At 40.4% G+C, this 20,649-nt stretch overlaps 1 protein-coding gene across 1 annotated transcript; it reads left to right on the top strand.

The window, feature by feature from the left end:
• The first annotated feature begins 18,379 nt into the window (after positions 1-18,379).
• LOC147003892 (vomeronasal type-1 receptor 51-like) lies at positions 18,380-19,370 on the top strand. The gene is given in 2 exon segments (XM_085839621.1): positions 18,380-18,403; positions 18,405-19,370. Coding segments are annotated over 2 exon segments (990 nt in total).
• The last annotated feature ends 1,279 nt before the right edge of the window (positions 19,371-20,649 follow it).

Below are 20,649 nucleotides of genomic sequence, written 5' to 3'. Positions count from 1 at the left end.
TTCTTCTTAGAAGGGGGAACTAAATACCCCTGGAAGGAGTTAGAGAGACAAAGTGTGGAGCAGAGACTGAACGAATGACCATCCAGAGACTGTCCCACCTGGGAACCCATCCTGTAAACAACCAGGAAAACCAGACACTATTGTGGATGCCAACAAGTGCTTGCTGACAGGAGTCTGATATACCTGTCTCCTGAGAGGCTCTGCTACTGCCTGACAAATATAGAAGTCAATGTTCACAGCCATCAGTTGGATGGAACACAGGGTCCCCAATGAAGGAACTAGAGAAAGGAACCAAGGAGCTGAAGAGGTTTGCAGCCCCATAAGAGAGACATCAATATGAACTAACCAGTATCCCCAGAGCTCCCTGGGACTAAATCACCAAAACAAAGAGTACACATAGTGGGACTCATGGCTCTATCTGCATATGTAGCAGAGGATGGCGTAATTGGCCATCAATGGGAGTACAATTCCTTGGTCCTCTGAAGGTTCTATGCCCCATTAGAGGGGAATGCCAGGGCCAGGAAGCAGGAGTGGTACGTTGGTGAGCAGGGAAAGAGGAGAGGGAATAGGGAATTATCAGAAGGGAAACTAGGAGAGGGGATAACATTTAAAATGTTAATAAAGAAAATATCTAATAAAAAAGTTTTTTAAAAAAGTAAAAGAAAATAAACTTAATAGCAAACTTCGAACCCTTGTCAATTGAGAGCCTTCCCACAGATTTCTTTGAAAACTACAGATAGAAACCGTGTGTGATATCTTGTCTTCTGGGCCCCTCTGAGACCAGTCTGTGCAGATCAGCTCTGCCCAGGGAAGGCTCTGACCTCCAGAGCAGGTGAGGGAGCCATAGTGTGTCCCAGGTCCCTCTGAGACCAGTCTGCACAGGGGAGAGTGCAGACTGCAGAAGCGACACAGCTTTTGGGACAGACACCCTTTTTGGGCTCCAGGCATCCTGGAACCTTCCCCACCAGAGGAGAGGTGGCTGCCCTGGAGGGCTCTGACCTCCAAAGCAGGTGAGGGAGCCACGTTGTGTCTCAGGTCCCTCTGAGACCAGTCTGCACAGGTGAGCGCAAAGACTGCAGAGGCAACACATCTTCTGGGACAGGCCCTGTTTCCTGCCTTCATCTACATCCAGGAGGTGGGTCTGAATGCCAGACATCTCTGTAACTTCCCTGCAAGAAGAGAGCTTGCCTGAAGAGAGTATTCTGACTACTGAGAGAAGAGAGCTGGACTCCCAGGATTGTTGACAGAAGCTAATAGAATCGCAAGAGGAACAGGCTCCAGCCAGAGACAACTGTAACAACTAACACCAGAGATTACCAGATAGGGAAAGGCAAACATAAGAATCTTACTAACAGAAACAAGACCACTCACCATCATCAGAATGCAACACTCCCACCTCAGTCAGACCTAAATATGCCAACACACACAAAAAGCAAGATTCATATTCAAAATCATATCTCATGATGCTGATAAAAGACCTTAAGAAGGGCATTAATAACTCACATGAAGAAATACAGGAAAACATTACTAAATAGGTCAAAGTCCTTAAAGAATTACAGGAAAACACTGCTAAACAGGTGGAAGTCTTTAAAGAGGAAACACAAAAATGCCTTAAAGAATTAAAGGAAAACAAAACAAAATGGGTGATGGAATTTAACAAAACCATCCAAGACCTAAAAAGGGAAGTAGAAACAATAAAGAAAACCCAAAGTAAGACAATTCTGAAGATAGAAACCCTAGGAAAGAAATCAGGAACCATAGATGCGAGCATCAGAAAAGAATACAAGAGATGGAAGAGAGAATTTCAGGTGCAGAAGATTCCATAGGGAACACGGGGACAACAATCAACTAAAATGCAAAATGCAAAAAGATCCTAACTCAAAACATCAAGGAAATCCAGGACACAATGAGAAGACCAAACCTACAGATAATAGGAGTAGATGAGAATGAAGATTTTCAACGTAAAGTGCCAGCAAATTTCTTCAACAAAATTATAGAAGAAAACTTCCCAAACCTAAAGAAAGAGATGCCCAGGAACATACAAGAAGCCTAGAGAACTTCAAATAGACTGGACCAGAAAAGAAATTCCTCTCGACACATAATAACCAGAACAACAAATGCACTAAATAAATATAGAATGTTAAAAGCAGTAAGGGGAAAACGTCAAGTCACATATAAAGGCAGGCCTATTAAAAGTACACCAGATTTCTCACCAGAGTCTATGAAAGCCAGACGATCCTGGACAGATATCAAAAAAGTCAAGGAGGGGCACTTCATACTCATCAAAGGTAAAATCTTCCAAGATGAAATCTCAATTCTGAATATCTTTGCTCCAAATGCAAGGGCAACCACATTCATTAAAGAAACTTTAGTAAACCTCAAAGCACACATTGTACCTCACACAATAATAGTGGGAGACTTCAACACCCCACTCTCACCAATGGACATATCCTGGAAACAGAACCTAAACAGAGACACATGGACACTAACAGAAGTTATGAAACAAATGGATTTTACAGATAGCTACAAACGTTTTATCCTAAAACAAAAGAATATACTTTCTTCACAGCATCTCACGGTACCTCCTCCAAAATTGACCATATAATCGGACACAAAACAAGCCTCAACAGATACAAAAATATTGAATTTATCACATGCATCCTATCAGATCACCATGGACTAAGGCTGATCTTCAATGACAGCATAAATGATAGAAAGCCAACATGCATGTAGAAACTGAACAACACTCTACTCAATGATTCCTTGGTCAAGGATGAAATAAAGAAAGAAATTAAAGACGTTTTAGAGTTTAATGAAAATGAAGCCACAGCATACCCAAATTTATGGGACACAATGAAGGCAGTCCTAAGAGGAACTGCCCTGAGTATAGCCCTGAGTGCCTCCAAAAAGAAACTAAAGAGAGCATACACTGCAGCCTGACAGCACAACTAGAAGGTCTAGAACTAAAGGAATCAAATTCACCCAAGAGGAGTAGACAGCAGGAAAGAATCAAACTCAGAGGTGAAATCAACCAAGTGGAAACAAAAAGAACTATTCAAAAAATCAATCAAACTAGGAGCTGGTTCTTTGAGAAAATCAACAAGATAGATAAACCCTTAGCCAAACTAACTAGAGGGCACAGGGACAGTATTATAATTAACAAACTCAAAACTGAAAAAGGAGACATAACAACAGGGCCTGAGGAAATGTAAAACATCATCAGATCCTGTTGCGGCCCAACCCGCAGTCCGCAATGCGAACGGTTCAACTGAGGATGGCAGTTCGAGCTGAAAAGAGAGAAAGCTAGACGGGGCGGGAGAAAGAACGGGGCCAAGACGATTTCATGTTCAAGGCCCCCCTTTACTAATTCCAACATTCAGTTATAAAGGAAGGGAGAGGGAACCCGATTTCCCGCCAAGTAACTTGGGGTCCAGTAGCAGGACGAACACGTGTGTGCCTCCAAGCAGCAAAGCAACAGGGTCCAGCAGTGGGCGTGGCAGAACGAATGAGCAGGAAACTCCACCCTTGAGCAAGCAGCTTCCAGGGTGGGGGAAGGGAAACCACAAGATCCTACTATAAAAGACTATACTCAACAAAACTTGAAAACCTGGATGAAATGGACAACTTCCTAGACAGATACCAGGTACCAAAGTTAAATCAGGATCATATTAATGATCTAAACAGCCCATTTCCCCTAAAGAAATAGAGGCAGTTATCAATAGTCTCCCAACCAATAAAAAAATCGCATGACCAGATGAGTTTAGTGCAGAGTTCTATCAGACCTTCAAAGAAGATCTAATTCTAACTCTCCTCAAACTATTCCACAAAATAGAAAGAGAAGGCACTGTACCCAATTCATTCTATGAAGCCACAATTACTCTGATACCTAAACCACACAAAGATCCAACAAACAGAGAGGACTTCAGATCAATTTCCCTTGTGAATATCAATGCAAAAATACTCAATAAAATCCTCACAAACCTAAGTCAATAACACATCAAAATGATCATCCATCATTACCAAGTAGGCTTCATTCCAGGGATGCAAGGATGGTTTAATATACAGAAATCCATCAACATAATTCACTCTATAAACAAACTCAAATACAAAAATCACATGGTCATCTCGTTAGATGCTAAGAAAGCATTTGACAAAATCCACACCCCTTCATGATAAAAGTCTTGGAAAGATCAGGAATTCAAGGCCCATACCTAAACATAATAAAAGCAATCTACAGCAAATCAGTAGCCAACATTAAACTAAATGGTGAGAAAGAGGAAGCAACCCCACTAAAATCAGGGACTGAACAAGGCTGCCCACTTTCTCCCTACTTATTCAATATAGTACTTGAAGTCCTAGCCAGAGCACTTCGACAAAAAAGGAGATAAAGGGGATAAAAATTGGAAAGGAAGAAGTCAAAATATCACTCTTTGCAGATGATATGAGAGTATATATGAGTGACCCTAAAAACTCCACCAGAGAACTCCTAAATCTGATAAACAGCTTCAGTGCAGTAGCTGTATATAAAATTAACTAAAACAAATCAATGGCCTTTCTCTATACAAAGAATAAACAGGCTGAGAGAGAAATTAGGGAAACAACACCCTTCTCAATAGTCACAAATAATATAAAATACCTTGGGGTGACTCTAACTAAGGAAGTGAAATATCAGTATGATTAGAACTTCAAGTCCCTGAAGAAAGAAATTAAAGAAGATCTCAGAAGATGGAAAGATCTCCCATGCTCATGGATTGGCAGGATCAATATAGTAAAAATGGCTATCTTGCCAAAAGCAATGTACAGATTCAATGCAATCCCCATCAAAATTCCAACTCAATTCTTCAACGAATCAGAAAGAGCAATCTGCAAATTCATTCCACCTCACTCCAGTCAAAATGGCAAACAAGAAACAAACCGAGACACTATTGCATATGCCAGCAAGATTTTGATGAAAGGACCCTGATATAGCTGTCTCATGTGAGGCTATGCCAGTGCCTGGCAATTTCAGAAGTGGATGCTCACAGTCATCTATAGGATGGAACACAGGGCCCCCAATGGAGGAGCTAGAGAAAGTACCCAAGGAGCTGAAGGGGTTTGCAACCCTATAAGTGGAACAACAATATGAAATAACCGGTATCCCACAGAGCTCATGTCTCTAGCTGCATGTGTAGCAGAAGATGGCCTAGTCAGCCATCATTGGTAAGAGAGGCCCCTTGGTATTGAAAACTTTATATGCCCCAGTACAGGGGAATGCCAGGGCCAAAAAGTGGGAGCACCTGGGTAGTGGAGCAGGGTCGGGGAAGGGTATAGGGAATTTCCGTGATGGCATTTGATGTGTAAATAAAGAAAATATCTAATAAATAAATAAACAAATCAAGGGAAAAAAACACTTGCAGGGACCTTCTGGCTCTTATAGTCTCTGGAGAGAAGTCTTGTGGAATGCTGATAGGTCTGCCTTTATATGTTACTTGACCCTTTTCCCTTACTGCTTTTAATATTTTTCTTTTGTTTTGTGCATTTGGTGTTTTGACTATCATGTGATGGGAGGAATTTCTTTTCTAGTCCTGTCTATTTGGAGTTCTGTATGCCTCTTGTATGTTCATAGGCATCTCTTTCTTTAGGTTAAGGTAGTTTTCTTCTATAATTTTGTTGAAGATATTTACTGGTCCTTTATGCAGAAAATCTTCTCTTTCTTCCATACCTATTATCCATAGGTTTGGTCTTCTCATTGTGTCCTGGATTTCCTGGATGTTTTGAGTTAGGTGCTTTTTGCATTTTGCATTTTCTTTGACTGTTGTGTCAATGTTTTCTATGGTTTCTTCTGCCCCTGAGAATCACTCTTCTATTTCTTGTAATATGTTGGTGATGCTTGCATCTATGACTCAGGATACCTTTCCTAGATTTTCTATTTCTAGGGTTGTCTCCCTTTGTGATTTCTTTCTTGTTTCTATTTCCACTTTTAGATCCTGGTTGCTTTGTTTTGTTTTTTCAATGCCTCTACCTGATTCGTTGTGTTTTCCTGGGATTCTTTAAGGGCTATTTGTGTTTTTTTTTTTTCTTTAAGGGCTTCTGCCTGTTTACCCAGTGTTCTTCTGTATCTTAATGGAATTACTTATGTCCTTCTTAAAGTCCTCTATCATCATCATAAGAAGTGATTTTAAATCTTAAACTTGCTCTTCCAGTTTGATGTGATATCCAGAGCTTTCTGTGTGGGAAAACTGGGTTCTGATGATGGCAAATAGCCTTGGTTTCTGTTACTTATGTTCTTGTACTTGCCTTTTGCTATCTGGTTATCTCTAGTGCTACCTGCTCTTGCTATCTCTGACTGGATCTTGTTCCTCCTGTGGTCCTGATTGTGTCATAACTCCTCAGAGTCCAGCTTTCTCTGCATCCTATGATTCTGGGACCCTGTGATACTGAGATCATCGGTATTTCAGATCTCCTGCGAGTCAAGCTGCCTCTGGGATCCTGAAATTCTGGTGTGCCCAACATCCTGAGACTCTATTGTGTCAGAGATCCTAGGAGTCAAGCTTTCTCTGGGTCTTCTAGGGGTGGACAGGGAGCCAGAGCCCTGGGTTTGCTCCTGCCACAGCTGCAAGCTGGAAGGAACCTGTGCCTCTGGCTGGGCTGGGGTTTGCATTTCCCTGGTTCCTGTGAGGTTCCCAGTTACACTGGGTGTTGGGAAAGATGTTGTGGCCTCAGGTGTGATCTTGACTGTGTCAGAACTCCAGTGCTACTGGGTGTGTCCAATCTTCTGGGAATCCAGCTTCCTCAGTGATCCTGTGATCCTTGGTGTATTAGAGCACCTGGAAGTCAAGCTTCCTTTAGGTGTTGTGGGACTGGGTATGAAGCCAGCCCTCAAGGTCTGCTAGGGCACTGGCACAGGCCAGAAGGGGCAGATTCTGAGGTTTTTAAAGTTGAAAATATTCACTATAATACCCATTGTATTATAACACAGGGTATTAACACATGGTATTAACACAGGGTTGCTGGGATGAGGCAACAATGCCAAGCACTGGCATGTTTCTTCCGTTACTCATGTCATCCTGGACAGCACAGCAAAGCATAGAAGCTTAGGGATCTTGGACTTGAGCATTTGCCCATAGAAAATACTCTCCCTTCTGCTTATGAGCCCACTGAGGAATCCAGAGCAGCCCGAACAGGGCTAAGGAGAGGGCAGGGCAGCCTCTGGTGCTTCTATCCTAGCATCAGAGATCTAAGGACAAAATTAATTAGAAACAGGCTGTAGGTTTTCTGGGCTTAGGTTTTTTTCCCAACAGAATGAGCATAAAGAAGAAAAAAGAGGGCAATGAGGGAATCCAATACCTAGTGACAAAATCCAATACCTGCTGATCTTTCACTAGTGACTGTAAAAGAAGAATCTCTCATGTGGGCAGTGTGGTTTGCTATGATGCTCATTAGGCATCTATGGACCAGAATCCTCTGTTTTCTTTTCAAAATCTTACTCAAGACTGCTCTGCAAGTTTAGAGGAAGACAGGTAAAGCAAATGTTAGCTTCCACAGAGTTCACAAGGCCCAGAAACATTATGGCTATGACAGCCTATAAGGAATGGATAAAAATGCAGTTTTCTGACCAATCAACCAGAGAATAACCTGCCTTCACAAGATCTTGTATTTGCTCATCTGTTTTGTCTACAGTGACAATGTGCACACTCACTCACAACCGTCTGTTTGAGGTGGCCACCATGGGACATTCTCTTATGATAACACACAGTCTGTCTTCTGACTTCCTTTAGGCACACTCACTGTGTACAAAACACCTATACTCTAGTACTTAATCCTCAACACCTTAGGAAGTAAGCAATTCCCTCCCTTTTTGACAAAGATTCTTTTAGACTGACAATGGTCTTCTTTCCATCAATACATAAGAGAGTCAGGCTTAACATCCATTCTAGTCTATCATGGAACTCTGACCTTAACAAGTACTCAAGACTTGTGCCTATATCCTAGTTTCTATAAGTTGTCAATGTCTGATACCTGCTCCCCAAGATATCTTAGTTAATAGACAGAGATAGCATCCAAAGAAAGAAAAAGATGGAGATCAAAGAAAGAAACATTGGGATCATATCAATAGATGCAGAAAAGGCCTTTGTGAAAGTCTAACAATTTTTCATGATATAAGAAGTCAGAAAAATATACACATACTTACATATGATAATGGATATATGTGACAAATCTATAATCAAAATTATACAACATTGGGGAACCTCAGACATGTCCACTAAAATTAAGAGTGTAAATAGGATGCCACCTTCCCTCTTGTTTACTACAATCCTTCAAGGATTAGCTAGAGCAAGAAGCCATAAGAATGAGATAAGGGAGAAAGAAATGAAAAAGTCAGGGTATTTGCAGCTATGTACATAACAAACCCTAAGAACATTTTGGCCATGGAAAGCTGCACAAAGAAGTAGAATACACAATTGAATATGTGCAGCTTTCCTCGATGTTGATAACAAACCTGATGAGAAAGAAGTCCATTCACAAAAACATAAAGTAAATGATTAATTAAATAAGTAAATTGCCTTGGATCTAATCAAGGAAGTAAAGGAATTATACAATGAACATTTTTAAACACAAAAAAAGAAAAGAAAAGAAAAGAAAAGAAAAGAAAAGAAAAGAAAAGAAAAGAAAAGAAAAGAAAAGAAAAGAAAAGAAAAGAAAAGAAAAGAAAAGAAAAGAAGATCCAAGAAGACAGAAAGGATTGCTCATGCTCATGAACTGACAGGATTAATGCTGTGTAACTGGCTCTGCTATTAAAACCCATGCACAGACTAGATGCTGTCCCCATCAGAATTCCAAAGCCACTCTATATAGAAACAGAAAATATATCCAAGAATTTGTATGAAAATCAAAATACAATGCACTGTGAACACTTAGCAATATAGATTTTTGGAATGTCAGGAGCTAGAGATAAATCTCATCAGTTAATAGCACTGGCCACTTTCTGAGGTATTCCATTTCAGTTCTTAGTACCTGTGTAGGGCTGTCAAACATTCCTGACTGTAGCTCTGGAGAATCCAGTACCTGCTTCTGATCTCAATCAAGCACAAAGCAAGCATGCTGTGAACAAAAAAATGATCATAAATTTTAAAAATCAGTTTTAAAAACTGACAGAAATGAAGATTCAGCAAGGTTGACTTACCTGCCCAGGATCTGGAATGTGTGCTTGTATCTCTTTATGCAAGAAGAGTCTGTTCCTCCAGAGAACAGTGGTTACATAAAGCAAAGGGCAGGGGACAATGGCCACCTCCTCTGCCAGGCCAACACCTTTGCCACACTAGCCACTATGTTCTTCAGGAAAGAAACATGGTGGCAATTGGAGGGCAATGTCCTGTGCAATAGATTAGGACAGAAGCCCTAAGAGAAGGGATGGGCAAGGGATGAACATTTTCCAGTGCCTTCCATGCTATGGGCTCCCTCTTCCCCAGCTCAGCCATGACTGTTGCATGAGCATTAAAATGCTCATGAAGCCACTGTGCAGTATTCAGGCTTCCCCCTTAGCATGAGTTGGGTATTTAATAATGGGTGGCTTGCCTTTCCTCTGAGACTTCCTCTCCCCCAGGTGCCTTGTGGAGAATATTAGAGAGTAGATGTTATGGTCTTTCCTATTTTGCATATGTTTAGTTTCTTAAGTCTCTAGTCCTCTGTGGAAATAAATAATCTTTCATGCTTTCTACTGTGTAACCTCTTGACATATTGAGAACAGGTATTATAATATGCTGCCTTCTAATTCTGAGATCCCAAAAGAGGAGGAGGTCACCTTGGATGGTTGTACTCTCTTCTGAGTCTGATCCACTGCTCCATTTGTTAGGATATTTATGTGACTGTATGTAAAGTACCTAGGGGACAAAAGCAAAATTGCATTTCATTTCTGAAAAAAATCAGCCGGGGCCTAGCAAACACAGGAGTGGATGCTCACAGTCAGCTATTGGATGTATCACAGGGCTCCCAATGGAGAAGCTAGAGAAAGTACCCAAGGAGCTAAAGGGATCTGCAACCCTATAGTTGGAACAACATGATGAACTAACCAGTACCCCGGAGCTCTTGTCTCTAGCTGCATATCTATCGAAAGATGGCCTAGTTGGCCATCACTGGAAAGAGAGGCCCATTGGACTTCCAAACTTTATATGCCCCAATATATGGGAATGCCAGAGCCAAAGGAATGGGAATGGGTAGGTAGGGAAGTGGGGGCGGTATGGGGGACTTTTGGGATAGCATTGGAAATATAAGTGAGGAAAATATGTAATAAAAAATATTTTAAAAAATCGGATGTTAAGACTTCCTGAATCCATCATTGAGGAGGAAGCCAGCCATTCAAGCTCCCTGGGGAGAAGAATCCAGCTCATGGTTGGCCTCAGGCACAGATATGTTCAAACTGCCTATGATTGCACAGCCTCAAACTCTCCAGTCCCTCTTTAGTTCTAATTTTTTTTATTTTTTTTATTAGGTATTTTCTTCATTTACATTTCCAGTGCTATCCCAAAAGTCCCCCATACCCTCCTCCACCCACTCCCTCTTATTGGCTCTGGTATTCCCCTGTACTGAGGCATATAAAGTTTGCAGGACCAATGGGCCTCTCTTTCCACTGATGGCTGACTAGGCCATCCTCTGATATATATGCAGCTAGAGACATGAGCTCCAGGGGATACTGGTTAGTTCATATTGTTGTTCCACCTATAGGGTTGCAGATCCCTTTAGCTCCTTGGGTACTTTCTCTAGCTCCTCCATTGGGGACCCTGTGATCCATCCAATAGCTGACTGTGAGCATCCACTTATGTGTTTGCTAGGTCCTGGCATAGTCTCACAAGGGACAGCTATACCAGGGTCCTTTCAGCAAAATCTTACTAGTGTATGCAATGGTGTCAGCGTTTGAAGGCTGATAATGAGATGGATCCCTTGATATGGCAGTCTCTAGGTGGTCCATCCTTTTGTCTCAGCTTCAAACTTTGTCTCTGTAACTCCTTCCATAGGTGTTTTGTTCCCAATCCTAAGAAGGGGCAAAGTGTCCACAGGATGGTCTTCATTCTTCTTTAGTTTCATGAGTTTCACAAATTGTATCTTATATCTTGGGTATTCTAAGAATCTGGGCTAATATCCACTTATCAGTGAGTATATATCATGTGAGTTCTTTTGTGATTGGGTTACCTCACTCAGGATGATGCCCTCCCGGTCCTTCATTTTCCTAGGAATTTCATAAATTCATTCTTTTTAATAGCTGAGTAGTACTCCATTGTGTAAATGTACCACATTTTCTGTATCCATTCCTCTGTTGTGGGGCATCTGGGTTCTTTCCAGCTTCTGGCTATTGTAAACTATTCTCCCTCCAGGACTTCCTGACCACGAGGCAGCCAAGATACAAGGAGAATGCTGAAAATCCTAAATTTTCTTAAAATCCATTTTTACTGTTTACTAAGGTCTGGAAAGTTGGAAGTCACAGGGTACAGAAACATGATTTCTTGGATGCAGGTTCTCTCTGTCTTGAAAGATCCTGGAAGACACAGCCTGCCACTCAATATAGATTTAATCAGAAACATGGAAGCTCAAGGAAGGCACCAGGAGTAACACAGTTAAACAGATGAATTATGCAATAGAAGATTAGTTTGTATTCATTTTGCCTGAGGAGAAAATTAGGAAGTTTTTGTTGACTCCATTGTGTCATGATCTAACTTGCATGTGTGCCAAGGATGCTCAGTGAAAAGTTTGGGCCCGGTTCACACAGGACAGATGTTACCCAACAGAGTAGAGTCAACTCAACAGATAACATGTTCCAGTGGGATCCCACATGTCCCTGCTCTCCAGTGGGACCTTGTCACTGACAGTCACTAAAATTGCAGGCTGCAGAGATGCTTTAAAGGCTCCCTGTACCTAAGCCTGTGCAGGATCTCCTCAGGCTCAGAGTCCACCTGCCCCACCCCTTCCATCTGAGTAAGTGCCCTGAGTAAGCACAGAATCAGAAGGTGACTGGGACCCAGGTAGGCTGTGGAGCTGCTGGGTGAGTTTCAGCCTCTACCATGGGGAAGCTGAGTCTGAAGGCCCTCAGCACAGGGTACTGTGTGCTGCATCAAGTGCATTTTCTTCATGGAATATTCATTTTCTTAAGGTCCTAAAATTAATTAAATTTTATCTCATTTAATTTTTATTTCAATTTATTTTTCTGATCTATGTACCAAATTTCTTTGTCATCATAAGTTGTATGGTGCAGTTTCTAGAGGTTTTCAGAAATGATACTTTTTATGCATCCTGAAAGGAAGTCATGGTTTTCTTTCAAATGTAAACATATACATTTTATTTTTTCGGTTGATTATGTACCATGAAAGGAGTAGTGTTGATACACTGCCATCTATATGTAAATACTTACAAGATCTAAAACCTTTGAAAAAGAAATGTGTTGTATGTTCAAACCTCACCTAACAGAGTGCTCCTTGCTGACCTTTATAGAGTGGAAATTTCTTAAGAGCATTCTGTTCCCTGTTTAACTTCACAAATTATGTAATCCATTATCTTTGTTCTGCCTGGTAGGAGTTGTCCTGAGTCACTATAGTGATGAGGCTACAGGAGACAAATTGTTAATAAGCAGTAAAAATGATCCTAATAGACATGATATTTGTGATTATTAATGATTTCTGTGTTCTAGTCATTGAATAAATATCCTTTATAATTTTCTGATAATACAAATGCACAACAAATGCACTGGGAGAGAGCTAAGTTCTGTGTTACAGCAAGACTGAGCATCTCAGGAGTCATCACTGGGTGACTGAGGGAAGGAGGTTGTGCTGCAGTACTGTGTGGGGTCCATGTTGATGGCTAGAGTCTGTGCCATGCTGCCTCGCTGGGGTATCTTCTGTTTCTTGAGGTTTATTTAGAAACACCAGGTAATAATATTCCCACTGCCAATCTGAGCATGAAGACACACCTAAAATGCTTTAAGATTTAAAAATGCAGTTCTTACACAGTCTTTCAGAAACTGCCGCCCTCCCTCAGCCCAAGGGCTCTTCATGGTTTGCCCATCACATTCTCACGAGTCATTTATTTCTGACATCTCTGAAAACAGGGCTGAAACCTGCTTGGTAATGTTTTGTCTTCCCTGGTGTACCTGCCATTTCTCCCTAGTGTCTGTCTAGGGTTAAGTTAAGATTGCAGGAAAGATAGACATCCTGACCAAGTAACCTCAGCCTCAAGCTGTTTTCATAAAGAAGGGCCAGTGTCATCTGCAGACTCCTCTATTTGATGATCCTAAGGGTCATGATTGTCCATGACTTAGATAATTGTGGAATGGCACAAAGGCTAAAGTTAGGGATTCTTTGATTCAGTATGTACAGGGAATTTCAATTTTTCTGCCCTGAGCAGCTATAGCCTTCACAATCGACTTTAACTTAAGACTGCTCAGGTTCCACTTTCTCATTTTTTGTTCCATATAGGATTCCTTTCCTAAGTTGGCCAAACACATTTCTTTCCTTTCCCCCAGTGTAGTCTCATCTAATGGGACATGTTTCAGAAATCAGTGACCTTCCCTGGTGCTATGTACACGATGTAGAGAATTTAATGTCTCCTGAAAGTAGCCTGTTTTATTACATTGTGCAAAATGCGATCACACTGCATGGTACAATAGATTGTCCCAGTCTTGTCACAGATTACTCTCTCCAGCCCTCTCTGTTAGATGAGTGTCCCTTAAATCATTCTGTAGTTCTCAGAGTATGTGTACTCTCTTCAGATCTAATAACCCATGCTCAGCCAGGAAAGTGTGAGCTGCTGAGGCTCAACTGGGAGAGGATAGGCTAGAGAATTCATTGAGACTTGTATCTGAGGAGGGTTCATACTCACCAGAGGGTTTTCTATAGAAATTATACATCTGTCTAGAATCTGCATGCCTTACTTATTCTTTTTGTTGTTTCGTTTTTCAAGACAGGGTTTCTCTGTGTAGCCCTGGATGTCCTTGGAACTCACTATGCAGACTAGTTAGGTCTTGAACTCAAACATCCACAACCTCTGCCTTTCTCTTGCTGGAATTAAGGTGTGTGGCACCACTCCTTGGCACTGTTACTTATGATATAAAACTGTATTGGATTATCTGATCTGTGAAATTTGCAGGAAGCAGGATGACTAGAGAAATGGTGTCTGTGTGTTTCCAGGTAAGCTGGTGTATGTGATGGCAGGCAATCACATCACTGTAAGTTTTCTCTTTGCTCCTGTGGAATTTTACCTCCAGAAAGATAAGGTTTCCCAGTGCTTTCAAAGCCAGATTCCATGAAGCCATGATATTGAGAATATCACTGAGGAGTCACAATCTCTGTGCCTGCCTGACTTTCCAAAGAGCTTCAGGTTTGCAGGGCTGAAGTTTCTGAAGTGACCCTGACACTAACAGAGCGTGCACCTGCTCTGCAGAGCTGACAGTGCTGCCTGGGTGGTCTAATAAGGAGATATGCTCATAAAGATCAAGTTCCTTTTAGTTTCTTTCCTCTCTTCTTTGTTCCTGCTTCTTGTTTCCTTTCTTCTTTTATTTACTCTTCTCTTTTCTGATTATCTCAGTGTAGTGATATAAAAATGCACATTTCCAGGAACAACGTGAGAGAAAGCATTTTGGAATTCTCATGCCTCTTTGCTAGTGCCATCATGCATATGATGCCAGCTACTACTTTAAACTCTACAGGTGTGTTTTCCTTCCATGAAATGAAGTGCATAAAACATTCACCTGTAGCTCAGTGCACACAGATCATAAAAAGAAATACAGAATATGTGCTCATGTTGGCATTTGTTCCATAAAACAATTGCCATTTTCCTTGATCATTGAGAAACAGAAGTATATCTTTCTGCACCATACTATGTTCTGATTCTTGTCAACTGGGATTTGGAAAACAAACCCATAAGTTTTATAAAGAACTTCACAGTACAAATGAAATAATTAAGCACCATCTATTTTATATCATGTGTGTGTACATATATATAATATATGTTTATATGACCTATCTAATTGTACATAGGGTTAACCTTTTCTAAAGATGCTACACAATTTTTATTTCAGGAAATCAACTCTGTTCAATGTTTATACCAACTAACTGACTCAGGTCTAATGCCTTAACCAGTACCCTGTACTTATGAATTTTATCCCCTTTACCTTTCAATAATAACTTCTATTAAAATATCTCATGTTCTAAATTAGTATAAAATGATTTCACTCACACCCTTGACTTCCAGTGATAAATTTTTACTCTATAACAGGAATTTGTTTACTAAATTACATGACCTATATGGGGGTGTCTGTGCTATATAGTTTCATGATAACTTGACACAAGCTAGAGTTATTTTAGAAGAGGGAATCTCAACTGAGAAAATGCAGCCACCAGACTCGCCCATGGGCAAGCACCTTGTATATATCCTTGATTGATGATTGACTTGATATGGGCGGGCCCATCTCACTGTGGACATTTCCACACCTGGACTGGTGGTCCTAGGTACCATGGGAATGTAGATAGAGGGAGATAAAAGGAGCAATGTGGTAAACAACACCACTCCACAATTTTTACCTCAGTTCCTGCTCCCAAGCCCCGTCTTGAATTCTTTCCTCATCTTCCTTGGATGAAGAACTACAAGATGTATGGTGAAATAATCCCTTTCTCCCCAACTTCCATTTAATCATGGTGTTTTATCACAGCAAGAGAAGGTCTAACCAAGACATAAATTGGTACTAGGTTATGGGGTATTACTGTGATAGACCTAACTGTGTGATTTTTTGAAGATTGTGGAAGGATTTGGAAATTTTAGGCTGTATACTAATAGAATGCTGATATCTTAGTGGATTATTCTGTGTGGTCTTAGAATATAATGCTGAGATGATTGCAGATGATGGAGGCTTGTCTTAGAGAGATCAAGATGGAAGTTTGAGAGTCCCTTAAAGATTCTATGAGGGCCATTCATATTTTAAGTTAAGAACCACTAAAATGAATTTTTCACCTTGATGAAACAATTGGAATTCTCACAAAAGTGTTTTCTTGGGCTCAGCACACAGACATGCTAATCCAGATATGGTTGAAGCTGTGAAGTTTGTACCTTAAGTGTCTCTCAAGTTGTACTGGTTCTGAAGGCAGGAAGGGGTCAGGGAGTGGCACTGTAGCTTGTCACCTTATGGCAGGGTTAAGTTCCTAAAGAGAGCCAAGAAGAGGCTACCAATGAAGCTTGAGCCAAGTTGAAATCCAGACCCAAGCAATCTCAGATGTCAGCATCACAGCAGTTGCTATGTGGTGGGGCCAATTTGATTCTAGAAGACAAGCTGTGTGTGCTATAGAAGACTTTCCCAGCACTGTGGAGGAGCCCAGAGGACAGTTAATGAGTCCCAGAAATGTGACACAGTTTGACACTGTTGGACTTTGCTGAATTTGATTGTGACTGTGCCTTGGTTTTTCCTTTTGGAAACAAGAAAGTATTTAAGTTACTATTTATGTAACAGGGGTCCACAATTAAGAAAATTTGACATCCAAATGGCTTTTGGAGTTTAATGGAGACTTTCGAGTTTTGCAGAGACTATATGTATTTGATAGAAACTTTGGAAATGTTAGAGAAACTGAATATTAAAATATCCAGTTTTGAAAATTTTGGAGAGGCTTTGCATGTTGAATGGGATTTGAAAATTTAAAGGAGATTGAACTTTCAAGGTATGTGAAACTTTTATATTGAAATGTTGATATTAGTATGATATCTTTGGAACAACAACAACAAAAAAGAGACAAAGTTATAGTGTAACAATGATGTGCTTTTGTGTCAACCTGACAACTGGTCAACTGTGCCAGCAGTTTTGGTTTGTTTGTTTGTTTGCTTGCTTGTTTGTTTTGATACAAGGTAAATCATTTAAAAAGAGGAAAGGTAATGTCAGTTCAGAGAATTCCACCACCAGATTGATATGTGGGCACATTTGTGGTGAGTTTTCTTGATTGGTGATCTATGTCAGAGGGCCCAGCTCAGTGTAATTATAGGCCCTGGTTGGGTGGATACTTAAGAATACAGACAAGGAAAGCCATGAAGCAAAAAGCCAGTAAATAACACTCTTCCATGATTGTGCATCAGTTCCTGCCTATCGGTGTCTGCCTTAAGTTCTTCCACCAACTACCCTGGATAATGTATTATTAGCAGTAACATGCAATAAAGACTTTCCTACCCAACATTGGTTTAGTCATGGTGTTTTATTAAGTCAAGGTGTAATCAAGAATCTGTAATAATTTTATAGTATATATAGCACACTAATGAATATAAGCTTGTAGTTGGCATATCAGGAAGCTGAAAAACTATCAACGTTCAATTATGGAAAGAGGGAAATGCAGAATCCTATAGAACATGTCATTCTAGACTGAGTTGAACCACTTTATTTTAATTCTGTAATAAGGGATAACCCAACACTTTTAATTGTAGTTCAATTTCCCCTGACTTATATACTGAAAGAAGACATGGAGTAAGCTTCTGCAGACCTTTGCCTACTTTGCTATTCTCTTGGAGGCAGTTCTAGAATATGACTAAAAGCATGAAAGACGCACTTACAGAGCATTGCTCAAAGACGGAATTGTCCACCTGAGTTCTCTGAAAAGGATTCCACTCCAGTGTTCTTCTGTTTTGGAATTCATTTATCTTTTATCTTCTGTTTCAAGCAGGGATGGAGGTGACCAGTAACTATGTATTGCCTTATCTCCTCTAGAGCAGAAACATGAGGCACTGCATGGGAGAACCAGCAGGTGGAATATCTGCAGAGACAATCTTGGGCTGGAACACTGCCATGTTTGGTGTGTAAACAGCATGCTCTTGAATACCTAGTGTCCACCTGACACAGGCACATGGCTGTGTATATGTTCAGGAGGAGGTGACTGGAGCTCAGCCTCAGATTATTCTGGGTCATACTTGGTTAAAATGGCAGATTGTGGGTGGAAGGTGAAACATCTGGATTCACGGATCACAATTTGCAACAGTTGCTATAAAAATATATTAAGAAATTTGGTTTTATAAAAAATTGAGTAAAAATAGCCCCAAATAGACTAAGTGCCTACCCAATCCACAGGACCTCTTTCATTGGGAAGGTCTGGTTTCTTTCACAGAATTGTCCTCATTCAAACTCACCCAACACAGTAAAACTCTGTCTGTAAAGTTGCTCACAGTGAGGGTGTTGTAGATGAAAACCAAGCAAGATGCTGTTCCTGCTCCAGGAAAACCTACACAGGCTAAATAAGAAAAGACATAATCTATGATGCAGGCAGTATTTAATGTTGAAGGAGCTCACACACTGATGCAGCCACCATAGGACACAGGATCCAGCCATGGCTCAGCTTAGGACAGGTGAGATGATCTGTAGGGTGTGAGGTGGAGTTGAGGTCTTCAGTGGAATATGATGAGGGGAGCAGAGTTGCCAAGGAGTTATGAATGAGATTCTGTTCTTTTCTCCTCAGCCACTGTTCTCACATATGATGAATGAGAATAGCAGGCTACACACTCATTCTAACTTAAGGCACATCTTTTTCTCTGAAATTGGCATTGGGATCTCAGGCAACAGCTTCCTTCTTCTCTTCCACATCCTCAAGTTCATTCGTGGGCAGAGGCCCAGACTCACTGACCTGCCCATTGGTCTCTTGTCCCTAATCCACCTACTAATGCTACTGGTCATGGCATTCATAGCCACAGACATTTTTATTTCTTGGAGGGGTTGGGATGACACCATATGTAAATTCCTTGTGTACCTGTACAGAGTTTTGAGGGGCCTCTCCCTTTGTACCACCAGCATGTTGAGTGTCCTCCAGGCCATCATTCTTAGTCCCAGAAGCTCCTGTTTAGCAAAGTTCAAGCGCAAATCTCTCCATCGTATCTCATGTGCCATTCTTTTACTGAGTGTCCTCTATATGTTAATTAGCAGTCACATCTTGTTATCCATCATTGCCACCCCCAATTTGACCACAAATTACTTTATTTATGTTACTCAGTCCTGCTCTATTCTACCCTTGAGTTACATCATGCAAAGCATGTTTTCTACTCTACTGACCATCAGGGATGTCTTTCTTATTAGTCTCATGGTCCTCTCAACTTGGTACATGGTAGCCCTCTTGTGTAGGCACAGGAAAAAGACCCAGCATCTACAAGTTACCAGCCTTTCCCCCAAAACATCCCCAAATCAAAGAGCTACCCAGACCCTCCTGATACTCATGAGCTTCTTTTTTCTGATGATCATCATTGACACTATTGTCTCCTGCTCAAGAACTATGTTCCTGAATGATCCAACATCTTAAAATATGCAAATCTTTGTGGTGCACATCTATGCCACAGTCAGCCCTTTTGTGTTTATGAGCACTGAAAAACATATGGTTAACTGTTTGAGGTCTGTATGAGAGAGGATAATAAATGTTTGAATATTCTGTATGAGAGAGGATGATACATGTTTGAATATTCTTTCATAAGTAAAATCCTTTAAGAAGAGCCAGTGGGCTGGCATCAGAACTGTCAGTCCTGGCAAGCTGTCAATGTGCTTTGCCAAATGTGAAATATAAAGCTGTTTTTCTGTCAAAATTATTTATTTTAAACAACGTGATGGTAAAAATGTAACAGAACATTTAACAATACACTTTAAGATATGATAAGGGTGTTTTTTATTTTATTTTACTTTTTTTTTATTTTATTACTCAATGGTTCTTTAAGGGAGCCCTGTAAGGTAGTTCTTGCCCATCTTGGTCTTAGACATTCCGCACTCTTTGTAAGTATGTGAACACTTCAAATATGTTTTCAAATTTCAATTTTCTGTTATGTATTTTGACAAATTAGAAAAGCATTACTTGGCATAAGTAGTTCTATGATCCAGAAAGAAAATGAATTATACACATAGCTTTCAAAACAGAACTATGTGCAAAAGGCACACAGTAATCTGAACAGCAACATATCTCCTTAAACCCTGTTTCTATGAGTCTTGAAAAAATACCTATCCTGGACATGAGAGAAAAATATTTTCTAGAATATCTAATAATTGTTTTACCTACTATGAATACAAACTTTTGTTGTAAATCGGTCAAATTTCAACATAAAATGTATGACTTCTCTGGTTTTCAGTAATTGTTACTTATTCCTAGATATGTTGTATTTTTTAAAAGTTTTAAATATTTTAATGTCCATTCAGATAGAAAGGAATCACGTTCCAAACATGTTCATTTACTTTTAATTTGGAATATCATGAATATTAAAATAATAGGATTCTAAATTACCAGGACTTCAAATAGAAACTACAGCCTAGAATAAACAGAACATATGACCAAAACACAGACTCTGCATGGTGTGGAATAATGTTCAATCTTTAAGTGCAAGGCAATTCCAGAACAGGGTGCTATGGGATGGAACCCTGAAAAACTGGAAGTATCCACACTACACTGGCCAGCTTTCAGAAGGTTCAAGATACTATGCCACACCTCCCCTTAAACCCTGTTCCTCCTCCTTCAGTCTGCATTGTAATCAGCTTCTGGTAAAAATCTGTTGCTTTTGGAAGCATTACTGTTTCTGAGGCAGTCGGGCAAACTCAACTAAGAAGTTTAATAAGCCAATCAAATATAAGTCACTCTAGATTGCAAAAGCAAGGAGCCACAAGGGACATAAAATTTTTTCTACAATTTGACTTGGAGCTCA

Source organism: Mus caroli, unplaced genomic scaffold (assembly GCF_978045245.1).
Source record: "Mus caroli unplaced genomic scaffold, Mus_caroli_1 scaffold_7, whole genome shotgun sequence".
Taxonomy (NCBI): Eukaryota; Metazoa; Chordata; class Mammalia; order Rodentia; family Muridae; genus Mus; species Mus caroli.
This window is presented reverse-complemented; position numbering and strand designations above follow the sequence as displayed.